The 19,004-nt window shown below is 41.4% G+C and overlaps 1 protein-coding gene across 2 annotated transcripts in view; it reads left to right on the top strand.

Annotated features, from left to right (window-relative positions):
* BACH1 (BTB domain and CNC homolog 1) overlaps nt 1–19,004 on the top strand; it is a 143,361-nt gene that overhangs the window by 92,879 nt on the left and 31,478 nt on the right. For both annotated transcript variants that reach the window (XM_086934014.1, XM_086934013.1), the window contains exon 3: nt 17,366–18,745. In XM_086934014.1, the coding sequence (XP_086790140.1) occupies nt 17,366–18,745 (1,380 nt within the window). The remainder of the gene's footprint in view (nt 1–17,365; nt 18,746–19,004) is intronic.

Raw genomic sequence — 19,004 nt, 5'->3', positions numbered from 1 at the left:
CTCTTAGTTCAAGAGAGGTGACATTGTTATAATAGAGGAGGCAGGACATCCCCTATTAAAACAATATAACTGTAGGTTTTAATAAATGCCTCTGCAATGCCAGTTACAATCTTACGTTATTACACATCATGCAAGCAACTGCCTAGTGAAGACGAGCTACTCGCAGAGTTCTGCAAATGCACCATAGACTCCAAGACAAGAACAGAAAGGGCGGTGCGAGCCCCTCCACAACAACGGATGAACAAAGATGAAGAATAAACGTGTTCTGCAATTCCTTCCAACGCTGCCATGCACGGAGGGGCTGGCAGACCCACTGTGCACACACCGTCCTACATGGCCCTCCTTGGCCGGCTGTAATCAGCCAGTGGTAATAAGAATAAATAGCAGGCGCTACGGGAACTCTGCAGCCTGGGCCCACACCGCAATCAACCAGTCAAAAAAATGTGTTTTCAGTTCCTGCACCAGCATCACAGTAAGGCGGTTACACTTGCTCACTAGACCGGGCCAGTAGGTCCGAAAACACTCTTGCCCTGAGAAGTTTGGCTCGCCGTGAGAGCGGGCGAGTTGATTTTTGGAGGCCTATTCAGGCAGTAATTATTATTATTTTTTTTTTTCCAATTTTTTTTTATTTGCATCAAAGGATCACATAGGCAACAATAAACATTTCATTTTTACATAAAAAGAAAGAAAATATAACAATACTCCACGGCTGCATTAGATAATTATATAACATTACTTAAACCGTGCCACAAATATAGATAAGCGCAGATAGACATACATTTTAAGTAAAAATTACTGAGACATAAATAAACCCCATATTCTGTCAATTTTTTGTCTGGCCTGCAATCCCCTTGAGTCCGCAAAAGCGGTTTTCATACTATAAATCTCCTTGACTAGACTCCACCATTCCAAAACTATTGGTGGGTTCTTTTGGATCCATGCTCTAGCAATAGTTAACCTTGCGCAGGTAATTAGGATATTCAAAAGATCTCTAAACATTTCACCCCCATTGATGCCCACACAAACATCAATGTGTGAAAGTGAGAAGGGTTGCTCAAGCCTATCAGAGATAACCTTAATTATTCCTTCCCAGTATTCATTAAGATGAGGGCAAGAAAAAAACATGTGGACAATATCCGCGCCACTCATATCACATTTAGGGCACTTCGTTCTATCAGAATAATTATTGTTCATTGCCCATTTGAGTATCCTTTCAGGCGTGTAATATAATTGACAGACAGTTTTAAACATTTGCAATTTTAAGCTGGAAGATTGAACAGATACATTAAGGCTTTTGAGAGATGTGGTAATTAAATCTGCTGGGACACTCACTGCCAGTTTCCTATTCCATTTCTCTGTTAAAGTGATAACATCGCCGGTCCTAAGATCAGAAAAGAGCTTATAACCCAAACTTATGATAGATTTATCTGCATCTCTATAGATACAGTCCCATATCTCGGATTCTAATACTGCAGTGAGTTCTAATTTCTTCACCATAAAATCTCTAATCTGATAGTATTTAAACCTTGCCAGTTCAGGTAGATTATAGCAGAGTTTCATTTTATCAAATGCCATGAAACCATGATGGTCATATAAATCCCCCAAAAATCTAATACCGGAGTTTAAAAACATTTGACAAGCTGGGTCATGAAAAATAGTAGGGAAACCGGGATTGCCCCATAAAGGTGTTTTACTATGAAAAAGAGAGGTATTGCATTTAGCCATAATAGATCGCCAGACACTCACAGTGTCCCGTATGGTCTTAAATTTAACCCTTTTAAAATAGTTGGGGTCATTTATCCTATAAAGAAACATATTGACATCTAATCCTAGTAGGAACCTGTGAAAATATAAGCATTTGTCCATAACTGTCAGACTACAAATCCGAGTCAAAAATGCTGACCAGTAATAAAATTTAAAGTCCGGAAAAAGCAGTCCTCCTTGACTAAAGGGGAGTTTAAGCAATGATACGGCGCACCGGGCTTTTTTATATCCCCATACAAAACTGCCAATGATACCTTCTAGTCTGATGAAGAAGGAATTATTGACCCTTCGTTCGAAACAAATATAAAAATTTAGGCAACATTTTCATTTTTATTAAATTTATTCGACCAATCATACTGATTGGAAGTTTATGCCATTTCTTAAAAGTTGCATGGCGGTTTCTTTTAGTAAAGGTTCGTAATTTAATCCTATGATAGAATCAATATCCGAGGAGATTTTAACACCTAAATAGGTGGCTGCATTACTTGTTCCAGAAACAGGAGTGGTTGGTTGGTAATTCATGACAACCTGAGTTTTGGTGATGTTAAGTCTGTAACCAGAGACAGAGCCATATGTGCCTGCTTCTACTAAAATACCTTTCATGGTTTTAACAACATCTGGCGAAAAAACAGCAATATCATCAGCGTATACAGTTATATCTAATTTATCTGAGCCATTAATAAAAGGGCAAATTAGCGTTTGGCGTTGTAGGGCAATTAAGAAAGGTTCTATTGCAAGAGCAAAAAGCAGTGGTGATAGAGGACACCCCTGCCTTGTCCCCCTTTTAATGGAAAACAGAGAAGTGCATCTCCCCATATATGAGATCTTACCCATAGGATTATCATATATTGATTGGATCCATCGTAAATGTTGTCCTTTAATACCAAATGCCTGTAGAGCTAGCTGCCCATAGAAAACCCCACCCCACCCGGTCAAATGCTTTTTCAGCGTCTAATAAAATCATACCGAGTGGGGTGTGTTTAGTCCGTGCTGCATCAAAGGCCGATATAGCCATGTTAATATGCGCTGTGGTGTCACGCTTAGGAATAAACCCATGTTGTTGGGGAGAGACAAGTTGGGACATGTATGGAGCTAGTCTAGTAGCCAATATTTTGGCAAAGATTTTCGCATCGCTATTAATAAGTGAAATAGGCCTATAAGATCCCCTCTCTTGTGGTGCTTTACCTTTTTTTAAAAAGAAAATAATTTGGGTTAAATTCCAGGATCTGGGTGCTTGTTGCCCTTTACCAATAGCACTAATCACATCAACAAATAATGATATTAATTCTTCAATACAATATTTATAAAGTTCCAGAGGGATAAGATCTTCCCCTACGGCTTTGCCCATTGCTAAAGATTTAATTGCACCCCTAATTTCTAAAGGCGTAATATCGGCCTCTAATTGAGCCGATTGTTCTGGCTCTAAATTAATGACTTTGTTAACGTTAATATAGTTGTTAATGCAATCATCTGAAATAGCAACTTCCGATGTATAAAGGGTTTGATAGAAGGAAGCAAATTGTTGTAAGATCGATTTTGGATCACAAAATAATTGATTATTGTCCCCTTTAATTTCTTTAACCATATTAATAGAACGATCTTCCGCCACTTTGTAAGCCAAAAGTTTCCCACTTCTATCTCCATTTTCATACTGTTCTAGATTATATTTTTTTAGTTTATTAACGCTTTTGTTCCTCAGAAGGTCTTTTATTGCGGCTTTAAGCTCAATTAATTTGAAGTTTAATTCTTCTAGATTTGGAGCACTATTACAAATAGCATCAGATATCTGGAGTTCAATATCTCTGATTTCGTTTAGCCTTTGCTGATTTAAAGTTCGGAGTTCTTTGTTTTGTCGCCAAATGTATTGCTGAGTAAATCCACGTATGCTAGCCTTACAGGAATCCCAAACTATCCATGGTAAGCTAGAATGTCTGTTAATATCAATGAATTCTTTTATATGCTCCTTAAGCTGGTTTATGAACATCGTATCAGAAAATAAATAGCGAGGGAATGAGAAAGAGCGGATGGTAGCTTCCTCAGTTGTTAGTGTAAATGTTATAGAGATCGGGTTATGATCAGATGTCACCCTTGGGTGTATAGCCATTGAGCATTTGCCAAGAATCAAGTCTGAGGCCCATATCATGTCTATGCGTGAGCATACCTTATGTGCAGCAGAGTAAAATGTATAGCCAGCTATATCAGGATTTAAAGATCTCCATACATCTTTTAAAAGATGTATTGTTGCCAAATCCAGAATTGCAGCTCTAGTTTTCCTCATTCTTTGAAAGGCATTTTTTCTAGTGATATCCAATTTATAATTCATTATACAATTAAAATCTCCTAACACAATATACTCCCCCCCCCAGCCAAGTAGTTCCATATTAATTTGATCAAAAATTATAGGCTCATCTTGATTGGAAGCATAAACTCCGCATATTGTAAGTTTACAATTTCCTAACTTTATCTGCACTATCGCCCATCTGCCAGCTTTATCAGTTAGAGTCTTGATTATTTCACATTTCAATCCTTTATGTTTTAGAATCGCTACTCCCCTAATTGAAGCGTTAAATTCCGTGCAAACTAAGGGATCATATCCTAATTGTTTGATCAGTTGTTTGTCTTTATAAGCAATATGAGTTTCAGTAAGAACTACTATTTGCGGGTTATACATCCTAAGTTCCTCATAGACAAGACGGCTTTTTATTTTATTGTTTAATCCTGAAACATTCCATGTTAAACACTTTATTAAATGCATTTTAAATTATATATTTCCTTATCCATGCGGCCACTATAAACAATCATCATCAGTGCCTTGTAAAACTTCTTAATTTTTTTTGTCATTTTTGTGTCCTTTGATGCACTTTTTACCCCAAGCCATTTCTTCCCTTTGCCCGCCCCACACTCTGCTTCTACCTCCCCCCACCCCGTGTTTACCTGCGGATCCCCCCTTTCTGTTGACTGCCGTTCCCCTGGCAGTAGGTGAGCGGATAGGACGCTAATCGGGTCCAGGTATTTATAATTAGTCAGTACGACACAGTAAAAGAAAAAAAAAAATCATCCCGTGCTACACACTTTCTCATTATTTCAATTTTAACCTAATCATATAAGCAATCATCTGATATCCTGTGAAATTTTAGTGAGTAACAGGGAGAAAAAGATATTAACATCAATATATCCAATAAGACCGGAAGAAACATATCACCCATATATGCTTGACATTAATCCTTAGCTCAATCATTTCCCAGCTCTCCAAGCAGTAATTGCTTTTTCGACCTCATCTACATCTAGAAAGAAATATGAGCGGCCATTTTTTTTGAGCAGCGTTGCAGTGTGCACGTATGATTTCTCAATGAAGTAATCGGTGGCACAATTTAGTCCGTGCTTTTGCAGTGTCTTGTGTGCCATCCGCATACTTTATTTGCACTCAACGCAGAGTGACCAGTCAAACTGACACTGCTGAGGTTAAGATGATGGACAAATAACCTGTACAATACACAGCACCAGCTAATGGGGACTTATCTCCCTGCATGAGTCATTTAGTGCTATAAGAAGATGGTGTGTGGGGGCACAGCAGTGCAAAGTGTTTGCGAAAGGAGACTCACCAATGCCTGGGTGTTGGAGTGGAGGTTCTGATTATGTAGACATGAACAGCAATAAGCAGATGTTTGATTGGGACAGGTGTGGTAACATTGGAGAAAGACTACACAAGGATGTTGGAGATAGAAAGGAGACTGTATTGCTGAATGGTATACTATACTGTATCATGAAATCATGTTAAGTTGAAAAATCGCCTGCCTGGCACTTGTTTAGTTGCGATGTTAAAATATGATATTCAGATAATTAATGGTCAGGATAATTTGGCATTCATGGGGTTTGTTTTATTATACGTGCTTCTTTTAAGAAATGTCTTATTTCCCTCCTAGTATGAGGTTCATTAATTTGGGGAACTTGCGTATAAACATGTCCCCTATACATCTTATTGGTAATGCATATCTGCGGTTAACAAGTTTCCGCGTAATTTGACTTCTTCGCTTTGGTAATTGCAGTTCATGTTATTGGTTGTGATGTGTTGAATGCGTAGTGCTGCAAGACAGGTTAGGAAATTTAATAATTATGTGTGTTGTCATTGTGAGTATATAGACATGTTTTAATGGGACCTCACATTCAAGGAGGACTTGAATGTCTTTGAGTGTTGTGCAGTGGTTGTCAAAACCTAGTTGTCTTGCTTCTTTATTTGACATGAGATCATGGCTTGACCTGTCAGAGTTTATGTGACTTTCTGTTTGTTGTCTTTGTGGGTCTGGATAGGTTTTGAAGAGTTAAGAAAGTTGTAGGGTGAATATGCAAGCTAGACATGTGAAAGACTGAGTGATTGTGAATGATTATTCCCACATTTTATATGTAAGAGAGCGGCTGCTGTTTGTTATGTTGTTTGTCAGAAAGGGAGGTGTGTAGTATCCTGTGTGTCCCAATTATTTCCCTGTATTAGTCGGTGTCTGAGAGTAAAGGATTTAATGGAGTGTTGGTGTGTGGTGTGGAGTGAAGTTGAAGCCAGTAAATAGTGACTTGAAGGGAGAATGAAGCACTGACAGGACCTACCTCCCTTTACTGTAACCTAAGGGCATTAAGTATAGTTCTTACCTCTTATTTGACGGCCTCCTTAATCGTGTATGAAGACCCTGCCCTCTAAATTAATCATTATGCCTCTGGTCAAGGTCTTTTCTGGAAAATGGATGGAGGGGGCAAGTGTCGGGTGTTTTGGATTCTATAAAGATGCCTATCTATTATTAGTGCACCAGGTGTGGTGGCACAGGTGCCAACGACCCAGCACACTCTTTTGACAGTCTTTTACCACCCAATTGACCTAGCTTCCATTAGGGCCTATGCCACCCTTGCTAATCATAGGCCCATGTGGCTGCCAAAGATTTGATTCAAGTGTTATTCTGTTGGCTCCTCTACATTCCCTCTGACTCATGGACTTTCATTGAATAGGTCATCTCCCTCTACTTGTCAGCTGCTTCTAATAGTATTCCCTATGGGAAGCCACGGCCAAATTCCCCGGGTCTGATGCCAAGCCGCCAGTCCTTTGCTCTAGTGACTCACCTTGTCTTTGCTATGCTGCAGTGCTGGGTGATGCAGCTCCTTCCTTCTTGTAGAAGGGGTGGATATCTTCTGCATTTGGTGATCCTGGAGTAACCAAGCTATCATAAAGTGCCTCCGACATAGCTGACCAGAGCGAGACATCAGACCTGCTTGGCAGGGGAAGCAGAGAAAGATTTTGGTTATGGTGTTAGGGGCCTCGTGGGCAGATGAGTTGAATTACGCTGGTTCATAGTGCCATTTTGTAATTCAAGAGCGTAGAGCACCCAGCCATGCTGTACTCAATACATAACCTTGCTCAACAAAGTCAAAACTTACACCGCACGAAGTGGCAAAACATGACGAGATAACAGAGCATTGCATACCAATCCACAGTGTAGCTTAACTATACAACATACGAATATATCATAATCTATAATATAACACAATATAACTTTAAAATGTATCTTAAAATAACGCAGCAATATAGGACAGTGTTCAGTTGTGTTATGTTATTTATTTATGAATTGGCATCCAAAGGCTTATAAGCAGTATTGTGAAAAGCAGGATAATGACCTGAGTATCATGTTGGAAAAAGTTTGGTATAAACAGGCTTCCTGTAGTATCTTGTATATGTATTGATGATTCTCCCCTGTTGCCTTCTCCCTAGCTGCTCAGCCAGTGTGCGTGTGCTGCATGGAACGTTGGAGTGGTGATGATAAATGCAATGCTGGGTGCCTTTAAGGTGTGGCAGTTGGAGTATGGGATGAGCAAAAGGAAGTCTGCTCCTGGTGGGGCTGCTCTACTTGGATTTACCAACTTGCAACAAAGACTGAATAAATAAATAAAAGCTACACTTCGGCTACCTGATCCTCATTATTATAATTCTAAAAGCGAAGGTGATTGGAAAAGAGCTCAATAGAGATGGAGCCAGAACTGAATGTAAAAGTAATCACTGTGTGGCATGACAGTCTTTAAAAAATAGTCCTCCTTGACTACAAATACCATTTTGGGAGACAGTACATGGAGTGTTTTCGGCACTCTTCTGTTTATCGTTTGCCCCTCTGACTTGCGTTAACAAAGTGTGAACGGGTTCGCTTTCTCTCCTAGATTGAACAGGAAGGGATTGTCTTATCTGTTTTGTAAGGGCGATGCCACACTTCTTGGTCTAACCCATAGGCTTTACAGAATCATCTGGTAAAAGCTGGAGAGTACCTTAAACTCAGAAGGCCAAACCTACGTGTAACAAAAGCCAAGGTCATTCTGGTCACTTGACTTAACTTCCTTTTTTTAATAGTCCTTTCAAATGTGAAGGTCGTTCCACAAAGTGTAATGTTAACATTTCTCTTTAGATAGAGTATTATTTGTTCAATTAATAAACTAAGTGTTATATGATATATATTGGTATATGTGTAATTCTTTCCCAGAGGATTATTTGTGGAGCCACTGTATCCAGGATTGTTTGCTTAAAGAAATCTGTGGGTATTTGCTGGTTGAACGGGGCAATGCTGATTTGTTGTTAATCAATGCACTGAGTTGTTTGTGGAATGGGTTAACCCAGTTATTTCATGAATGGATATGACACAAACCAGAAACAGACAAGTGAGATTGACAGGAAAGCTAAACAATGGTAAGCAATGGGCCGGCTCCAAGCCCCTCTTTGTTCTTAGTAAGCCACAATAGGTCTCACAACAGACAGTGCATTCGTGGTCTAGTAGGCTTGACCTAAAAAGTAGCTTTATCAGGTCGTCAGCAATGGAAGGATACAACTCATTCAGTTACACATTATGTGTGGTTTAGGTTGATTGAGGTTTATTTGTTGGATAAGTGCACTGACACCTGTGTGCTAATTGGATACACTGAGGTTTCCTTGTGTAAGTAGACGCCCAAACACTGGTTCAACCTAAGATTTTAAGATTATTTGGCAAGTGTTTTACGGGTGTCAGCCTTTCCTTCTCTGGATTCTGCCCACACATAGTTCGCAGGGCCACCTTATTAGGATTTCCAGTATCCATTTGAAGTGGATTCTCAACCCACCTGCAGTGGGTGCCTAATAATTATTTGCTGGCTGGGTACGGTGAAGTTTCTTTTATTCTGAAATAATGCACCGTTATAATTGAATGTAAAGCAGTTATCATATTTTGAATTGATGCCCTGAAAGGTAGAGGTTGAATTATTCACAGCAATTTATATGTTGATTGGGCCGTAAAGAGTTTGTTTTGGTAAACTAAGAAATAATTGTTGAATGAATGCAACAATCACCAATTGTTCGAAGAAAAAGAATAGATTGTTTAAACAATGTATGCTTTAATGCCTAATTTTATTGATGCAATGCACAATATTTGTTGAATAGGTTTTACAGGGGTTATTGTTTTGTTATTATGCGCACAGAGTGTAATTGGTGAAATTGATGCACTACTGATATTTTAAGAATGGAAATAGCCAGTAGCATTATGAGCGCACTGGGGATTTTTTGTTGAAGTGATGGGGTGACAGTATTTTTTTAATTGATTTACCGAATAATATCTTTTCGTTTGATGCATTAAGGACTATTCATTTATTGCATGCACATTAAGCCTATCTATTTAACCCCTTTACCGTGGTGTAGAATCCGCCACAGTGCAGAGGTTTCCGTGCACGGGCGGGGCCGCATCGGCCATCGGACGTGCGCAGCACTCCGAAGGTAGTGCTTGCGACGGCCGTTGGCCGACGCCAGCACGCAATGGGTTAATGGCCACAGTGATGATTATTTGTTGCATTAATTAATTGATAATTGTTTGTTACACAGTAGGCTGGTGGTTATGTGATTTAATTATTCATCGACCAAATCCCAAGCCTACTGTTTAAGAAGCAACCCTCAGTGTTCTCTGATGGTATTTGTGGGATGAGAGCATCACTATTTATGTGATGGAACTGTATGGGTGCAGCGAATATCTTCACAGGTTGTTGTTTAATACATTGTTGAACTGATTTTTCCTTGCAAACTGACTGCATTTAAACTCCTTTGTAGATATGGATTCACTGAGGATTATTTGTGGATTAGATGCACTCCTTTTTATTATGTTTAATATGGTGTATTTGTTGGATGGGTGCACTAAGGAATAGATGCAGTGTTATTTGCCGAATATATACTTCAGGATGTGTTAAATGGATGCACTGAAGGTTAGATTAAGAGGTGCCACAGGCATCTATATGTGAAATGCATTTCCCATGGTATTTGCATTGGCTATATGCACTTAGAGTTATTTATTCATTGATGCACTAAGGGATATTTTTCACTAACGGCCAGAAGACCTATAGTGAACAATACAATTTGCATATGATGGGCTTTGGGTCAGTCCATTGCTCATGACTCAATTGCCTGCTCTTTGTTCTGTTTTTGTTCGCCTTCTTGTCCTTGTGTTTGTCCCTCTGCTGGAACATTTCTGTTTTGCATAATTTGTGACTGAATGAGTTGTATCCTTCCACTGCTGACGACCTGATAAAGCTACTTTTTAGGTCAATCGTACTAGACCGCGGCTGCGCTGTCTGTTACGAGACCTATTGTGGCTTACTAAGAACAGAGAGGGGCTTGGAGCCTGCCCATTGCTTACCATTGTTTAGCATCCAGTCAATCTCACTTGTATGTTTCTTGTTTGTGTCCCAGCTTATCAATCTTGTGATTTGTCTATCCCATGTACCATTGCCTCTTTACCCTTGCTTTGATTGGCTGGCATCTCTGCTTCCATCACTCGTCAAGCACTACTTTTTTGTGTTAAGCACTCCATGAGTGTGCGCGTTTTCGAGCTGTCGCCTTTTTGTACATCCCTCCCCATGCACTTCGTAGTGCTCTCTGTCACGTGGCTACTTCTCCCTGCTTTGCTCCCTGCTGCTCTCACCTGCGTGCTTTTCCCCATTGCTTCTCTGCATCTCCTTCCACACCATCTTCCCTCCTTGTTGTTCCTTTCTGCCCATCCTCACCCTTTGTTTTGCTTCCCCCAGCCATCACTTTCTTTCGCATTTAATATTGTTTTGGCACCCTCTCCTGCACCATATTTTGTGATTCTTCTGCATCCCACACCCTTCCCAGTGGTGCTTCCATCTTTACCAACCCATTCCCCTACCTTTGCTTCTGTTCCTCTCCCCACTCACTTTTAGCTACTGATTCAACTCAGAGCAGTAACTAAAGAGAAAATAAAAAGCACCCTTGTCATCTTGTAGGTGCACACGTGTTGTGCATACTTCAATGAAAGGATGCAGCAGCCACCCCAAAGGCTTTTATTTTTAACTTGAGCCATGCTGCACAGCACTGCCGATGTTTCAGATCCATTGGCAAAGTTGATCAGTCGCAAAGGCAAGACCTGTTGTCTTTGCCAGTGCTTGTTCATTTTCTTTTTAGCACTCCATGAGAGCCCATAGCTGTTCTCGCACTGTAGCGTTGTGCTCTTTTTCTACTTATGACCCCACCTACCTCCTCCTCCATTTCTGTCCCACCCTTCCTGCTTCTTTTTTTCTTTTTTTTTTTTTACAAAAAACCTGCTTACAAAGATTTTATAAGTGATTGGAAGCTGCTCACAGCTACTGGACCACTACTTTTAGTTTGAGTGTCATCCAGTGCAAACGTAATTATTTATTTACTGCTACTGCTCAGCAGTGAGCGTTGACCGTCATAGAATAGTAAATTAAAATTAAAATTCCAAAACGTTCACCCGTGTATCAGTGCGCATGTGCGCACATGCACAGGCAACCTTCTTGAAATGTTTTTCTGTAGGATAAAAGCCACCACAAGATAGCCACCCAATCATCTGTGCTTACATATAGGTGTCCATCTTGGATGTTTTTTATCATATACAAAAAGCATTTCTGTATGGCTGGAAGTACAGGCATGCAACTGCATCTAGATGCATAGGCTGTCATTTTGGAATTTACTTTACATGACTCAAACATGCATTGGCAAAGCTAGTAGCGTAATGAGTTGTTCTTAAAGAGGAGACCACTTGGCTTTGCCAATGTTTATTTGGCCTTGTTTGGCAGAAGGTGTTGGTGTAGGGAGGCATATCCTAGTGCAGTGTCGTATATGGGATAGCCCTGGGTGGTGTATCCTGAGGTAACTCCAACTAGAGTGTGCTGTGTGCTGTCTGAGTGGGATGAAAGAGAGGGATATCTTGATGGTTGATGCTGGGATTGTTGGGATGCAGAGTGAATTATTTTCGCTGGAGCTTGAAGACACAAATACAGGTGTTTTTGTGATGCCATGATGCCTCCTGCTGCTGGTGAACAGCCAGGTATTGTTTGAAGATAGAAGTCACCAGATGCTGAGTACGCCATAAGTTGATAGGCCCATGGCCACTTCTGCAGGCACAAAGGGTGGCCACCAAAACTAGATCCTATAGATTAATTTTTAAGTGAAAGACTGTCAGACTTTCTCTGCTGATGTATTATTTGGTGTCTCTATTAGAGATATGTGCACTTCAGTCTGTAACAAGGAATTTCTTTCAGCCGCCACTGGTGGCAGCCCTTTTAAGAAAAAGAACTAGCACCTGTTGACCACTGCTGTCTGCTTTTGGAGATTAGTCAAGGCTAAAAGTGATCCATACATCCACCTACTTATTCCCTCAAATGATGTCTGTCTATATATAAACACAATGATAAGCAGATATTGGTAGTGCCAATGCGTCTGGCTTTTAAGGAATGTTGTTTTGTAATACAAAACATTACAAGTAAATAGCATGGGAATGGATATGTATTTGTGTGGTATCAAAGAACTGTAGAATAATATTGATGTGGGTTGAAAGGTGACAGTTGCAATGTGAAGGCAGACTTAAACTTCCATGTAGGTTAATGGGTAATGACTGTCCTACTACCACCTGTGCTGGTTCCAGAGAAAAACACCATGAATTATTTAGTTATCTAAGACACTTTTACTGCATTACGATGTCATGTGTGTGCCCCAGAACGTTTAAGCTCAAGCACCTGGATAAATGAACCAAATGATCACAGCTGTGTGGAGGGCAAGCACTTTTTTTGTGGAAGCACACAACTTCTGCCCAGTCAAAGCATGTACTTCTGACTCCCAGCGTGTGGGCAGATTCAAAGCCCCTTACTAGTGGTGCTCACATAATTATCCATCGACAGCTGTGCTGTTAAGCCAGACCATAAAAAAATATAGATGCAAAGCCAGAATGTGGGATGGATGTAGTGGGAGGGAAGTACCACTGTCCAAATAGGGACCCTTGTTTCTAGTCACGGTAAGGAAGAAACCTCCTGAGATAACCCTTGCTCACCCCCTTGGTAGCTTGGCACGAGCAGTCAAGGCTTATCAAAGGCAATGTGTAAAGTATTTGTACCAACACTCACAATAACACAGTGAAAACACCACAAACTGACTCCACAACAGTTTAGAAAAATAAAGGTATTTAATCTAAACTACACAAGACCAAAACAACAAAAATCCAACATACACAGTTCAAGAATGGGGCGGGCTTGTTGCGGTGACTCTTGTCTGTGCGGGGAGGGGTGCGATATCTTGTACGGATACCGGTGCAGAGGTTCCGTAGTGAAAAAGCTCGCAAAGGCACGATGCGATGATCTTTGGAGCTGCGACGATTTCGCGGCGATGATGCGCGGTCCAGCGGCGATCTTCCTCTCGCAGCTCCTCGATGCGATGATGTTCGCAGCGACGTGATGCGGTCCGCAAGCAAGCGGTGCGACGATCTCACCCAGTGAAGACAGGCTCTGCGACGATACTCGCAGCAATGGTAATCTTCCCGCACCAGACTGGTGCGTCCTGCAAACGAAGGATGCGACGACTCTGGCAGCGGCAACAGACGTTGCGACGATCTCGGCCTTCTTTAGCGGCGGAAATTTCCTCGCACTGACGGGGATGCGCTCCGCAAGAGAGCGATGCGATAAAACTTGCAGAAAGTCTTTAAAATCTTGGTTTCCAGCTTCCCAACAAAGGTACAACTTCCAGAGGCACCACAACTGACTGGCCCAAGCACTCTAGGAAGGACAGAACTCTCTCAGCAGAGTTCAGGGAAGCTGGGGGTGAAGTCCTTTTGTTCCTGGGACGTCTTAACAGGGAGCCAGCTCTTCTCAGGCCCTTGGAGATTCCTTCAAGCAAGGGGACACAACACAAAGCAAAGTCCTTCCCCTCCCCTTGGCAGCAAAGCAACAGCAGGTCAGTCCAGCAGAGCAACAGCTGGACAGTCTTTCTTCTTCAGTTTCAGCTTTCTCCTTGGCAGAGGTTCCTTCTTGATTCCAGGATGGTTTAATTTTCTGTATTCAAGGGTCCTGTACTTATACCCCTAAAAGTCTTTGATCCCTTTGTGCAGGAGGGCTCTGTGCCTGGTCTGAACCAGTTCTGGGTGTTCCTTGAGCACTTTGTTTTACTGGCCTCTCCTTTCCTTTCAGGGAGAGGGGCAGGGTTGTCAGCCGCCCAGCAGGAGGTGGAGCCAGCATTGTGGGAGGCAGGCACTGCCCTATTCAGGCCCAGGTGCTATCCCCTCCCACCACTCAAGATGCAGATGCAGTCATTCAGCCTAGGTCTGGTTCAGCCAGCCTCCTGGGGGATCCCAGCCTCTGTCACTCTCAAACCAGACAGTCAATTCACAAACAGGCCAAGGCACACAGAAAGGTCACACAAGAAAACAGCAACTTTCTAAAAAAGTGCTGTTCTCAAACCCAGGTTTTAAAAACAACCTTTCCTAAAAGATGTGTTATTAAATTCTGAGTTCAGGGATACAAGACTTTTATGTCCTATCTTGCTCCTATGGGAAGATATGCTGGTAGCCACTGTAGCCAGCATTCCCCATGATAGCCTATGGGGCAAGATAGCCTCACAATAGTGAAAAACGAAAATGGCTGTAATTCACTACCAGAGCTTGTCACCTGCACTAGTACATGCTCTACCTTTCACATACACTGCACCCTGCCCAAGGGGGTGCCTTAGGCCTTCCATAGGGGTGACCAATGTGTACAGAAATGGAAGAGCTCGGCCTGGCCAGTGGGGACACTGACCAGGAGGACATGGCAGTTCACAGACTGCACACAGGCACTGCGGTGGCAGGCCAGAGACACAATTTTAGGGCTACTCATGTGCGTGGCACAATCAGTGCTGCAGGCCCACTAGTAGCATTTGTTATCACCAGCCCTGGCACACTCAGTGCACTTTACTAGGGACTTCTTGGTGACACAAATATGCCAATCATGGATAACCAATCACAATAACAATTTACACAGGGGGCACTTGCACTTTGACACTGAACAGCAGTGGGAACGTGCCCAAAGCATCTAAATCAGCAAAAACGAAATCCAGCACAGCATCAAAAATACAGGAGGTAGAGGCAAAAAATAGGGGGAAACCACACCAAGGATGCCAGGTCTAACACTCTGTCTAGAAAACTAGATGCTTTGGCTAAGGATTCCCCCCACCTCCCCACTTATACCTTCGCCTCCCCCACCCCACTTATACCTTTCCGTTCCCCACCCACAGCATATCCATTCTAAACCTTTCAACATGAAGCACCAAATACCAGTGAAAAGGTCCCTGTTTCATGTAGCATACAGACACTAATGCATATCTAACTCAGAGTCATCTAACCGTCACCCTTTATAGATTTTGCCTTCACAGCACTTGCGCTGTGCTTGTGAAAACTCTTGTTAAAAAAACAATCTTAAAAGAGCCTTACTTACCATTTGTTGGCCTTCTTGTCACTCTAATTTCCTTGATTTATATTGGTTACTGCCTGCAATTTCCTGTTGGTTTCCTGTCTCTCTTTGTGTGTGTTTTCTCAGGAGCATGGACCAAGTACCTCTTCCTTTTGAAGACTTCATCCTCTGCTTTCTTTGCTGGGGCACTTCTTGCTACTGCATGTTTTTTCGTATCTGTGCTTCTTTAACCCACTGTATTTATACAATAATGTCACTTTTAGTTACAGTGGAAGGGTTGCTTTTCACCCTCCCAATCACTCTGTGCTGTTTTTAAAATAAGGAACAATATGTTGCACAGCAGCGTGGGCTGCTGTGAAATGTGGCTTAAAGGGGTGGAGCACTATTACGCAGTCAACGCTGCACACCTTTAAACCCTTTTTTTTCTCTTTAAGCCATGTTGCACAGCAGCTCGCTGTGCAACTATTTTTTTAAAGCCAATAGATCTTGCAAAGGCAAAACCTATTTTTTATGCCAATGCTTGTTTCCATCTTCATTCGGGTAAGCAACCTTCCAGAGGCACGTACCACAGTACAAAAAAAACGAATATGAACAAGGAAAAGACTGCCAGTCTGTATAGTAAAAGTGGTCTTATTCTTCCTTATTATATTGGTCCCAACAACCCTCTATCCTCATTCTGGCATGCCATCAGTATGGATAAAATGCAGGCTGCTGCTGCAGAAGATATGTCGTTGGAGAATTTAGGTGGTATCTTTTGTATTTGCTTGAATCACGAAGAACGTTAGTGATGTATTTAAACTAAGACTTCAGTCACCTAACAGAACATACATTTTGATTTGGCCTGTACATTTCTAATTGAAATACAAAGTATTGGTACACGAAACGGCACCAAAGCCATACAGCTGCCGAGGTGTTGTCATCGAACACCTAACCCATATCCTCTCACAAATCTATGCAACAAAATGACTCATCAGAAGATAGCCCAAACATAGCACTCCCACAACACTCACCGTTGCACCAGCAACACCATATAATCAGCTAACGGTGCCTCTCAAACAGCCTTCACAGGCAGAGCAAATACACAGGCATGCACCTCAGTAGAAGGAAATGAACAGTATGGTTTTCATCAGACGCATATGAGTACACAATATGTACAACAAAGATCTCTGCCAGAGTCTGACACGTTCTGGTTATCCCATTATCTAATAAACACCATTGTACATTAGGCTGACAGATCTTCTCTGACCACTCAATACAACAGACCACCTTAACTTTCGATTGGTTATACTTACATTATTGTATTGGGTGCCTTTACTCGAAGCACAGCATGCAAATGCTGGTAACGTAAAATAACAGATTGCACTACAGTAGATCTATACATTTTAATATTGCATGCCTTTAACTAGAACGTCAAAGGTTTACAGTGTCATTCGTCTTCAGATCCTGTGTGATTCAGGCAGTCCTTTGTGAATTTTTGTTAATACCAAGGCTAAAGGCCAATTGTTGCCTTTAGGGTCTGAAACTTTTTTATGAAATTAGAATAGGAACATGTTCTTTAAACCCAATTTTCAGCATCAGTAGCACTGTAGGATTGATTCCACATTTGTAATGAGTACCAAGTCAGTAACTTTTGTCTGGTGTATTGAAGTTCCGAGGACTTTTTTCTTGGTATTGCTTCAATGATCTTCTTGTATCTGTGTTACAGTGGGTAGTTTGCCCATTTTTCTTAACTTGAAAGATGTATTGGATGACTTCTTGTACCCTGCATTTGTTGTCAATAACATTTTAATATAAATTCAAATCAGTAGAATGCTATTCTTTTTGATAGTTTGCCTACCACGAAGTTCATATATATTTTTTTGTTTTTGTACAGGTGTCTGTGAAAGGCTTTGTTCCCTTGCTTCAGTTTGTCTACACTGCTAAATTGCTTCTCAGCAAGGATAATGTATCCGAAGTCTCCAAATGTGCAGAGTTACTGGGAATTCATAACATAGAGGCATCATGCTTCCAGTTTCTCAAATTAAAATTTGTGGGCAACAAAGTGAACCAGGAGTTTTCAGGAAAGAAGTGTTGCAAACCCTTATCTAAGAAGGTAGACCCAGGCGTCTTCCTTGATGATCCGGCAGTCCCCAAAATTGACGAGACAGTGAAAGAGCCTTTGGAAAATGAGCAAATGCAAGTTCCGTGCTCAAAACTTCGCAAATTTGAAGATCACATCGAAACACCTCCCTTTAGCCACGAAAGTTCTGTGCCACAATGCCCAAATGTCTCCTTTGAGAGTGAAAAATTCTCCATACTTTGTCCAAAGTACAAGAAATGTCAGCAAAGTATTAAGGAGGACTGTGTCCAATTCCCAGTATGTTTACCAACCTTTCAGCGTATATCTGCCGAATCTTCTCCTCAAGGTAAATCCTACGGCAATGCAAGTTTGCAAAATGCTCAGGGAAATGCAAATAAAGTAACCATAACTCCAAAATGTGAAGAATGTCCAATTAAAATGGAAGGCTGTGTGATTGAAGAGGAGTCTGAGCCAACAGGTGGACCTGTGTCTCAGGGTGTCGAATGCTCTCTCGAGACAGCAGATCAATCTCCTTTCTCATCACACCCCTCAGTGGATTCTCATGAACTTATACCAGTGCCTTTTTCATGTTCATATGGGCAATACAATGATTTAACTATAAATGAAGTGGAAACCAGCATTCCTACACCTATACTTAATGGGTCTGTTTTAGCAAGCACAGATGTTCAACAGGAATGTTCTGGAGCTAATCCGAGCACTAACTTTTGTCAAAAGTTTGATTCATGCACTACAGAAGGAAGCAGCGGTTTTACCACTGGTCGTAGCAATGTGGAGCGAGAAGTGGCTGAACACCTAGCAAAAGGGTTCTGGACTGATATTTACAGCACAGAGAATGCCTGTACTGAAAATTCCTGTCGGACACAACTGTCTCCCGCAGTCACTAAAGAATTCTCGGACCAAATGTATCAAGATAAAAGATCTGAGTGCCCCTGGTTGGGTATTACAATCACAGATAGCCCTGAGAGAACATTTACCAATCTAAATTCAGTAAATTGTCCTTTTATCAGTACACTTGCCACAGAAGGCTTCTCAAACAGCTCAGACCTAAGTGGTAGTGAATACGTTCCAGATCAACCGCAAGAGGAATGTCAGTTTGATTGTATTGGAGACGACTCTGAAACGGATACAGAGGGTGACAGTGAATCTTGCTCAGCTAGAGAGCAGGAACGTGAGGTAATTTTTTCCTTTAAAATATTGATTTTTCTGTATTCTGGAAATAGTAAAAAATGCAATAATGTTCAAAACATAAGTTTTCTTGTATTGAATTGTTTGTCCCTATGCCCTCACTGTCTTACATTCTTAACCAGGTGGTACTGTGCCAAGTAGTGGCAGAGCCAGAAACTGATGCTTTGGTTGTTTAATAGAGTGTGCATGCCAGGTAACATGAAATCTGCCAAGTGCCATTGGTGGGTTCCTCACCGACCCATTAGCA

This window comes from Lissotriton vulgaris, chromosome 8 (assembly GCF_964263255.1).
Source record: "Lissotriton vulgaris chromosome 8, aLisVul1.2, whole genome shotgun sequence".
In the NCBI taxonomy this organism is placed as follows: Eukaryota; Metazoa; Chordata; class Amphibia; order Caudata; family Salamandridae; genus Lissotriton; species Lissotriton vulgaris.
The sequence above is the reverse complement of the archived record's forward strand: the minus strand, read 5'-3'. Positions and strand labels throughout refer to the sequence as shown.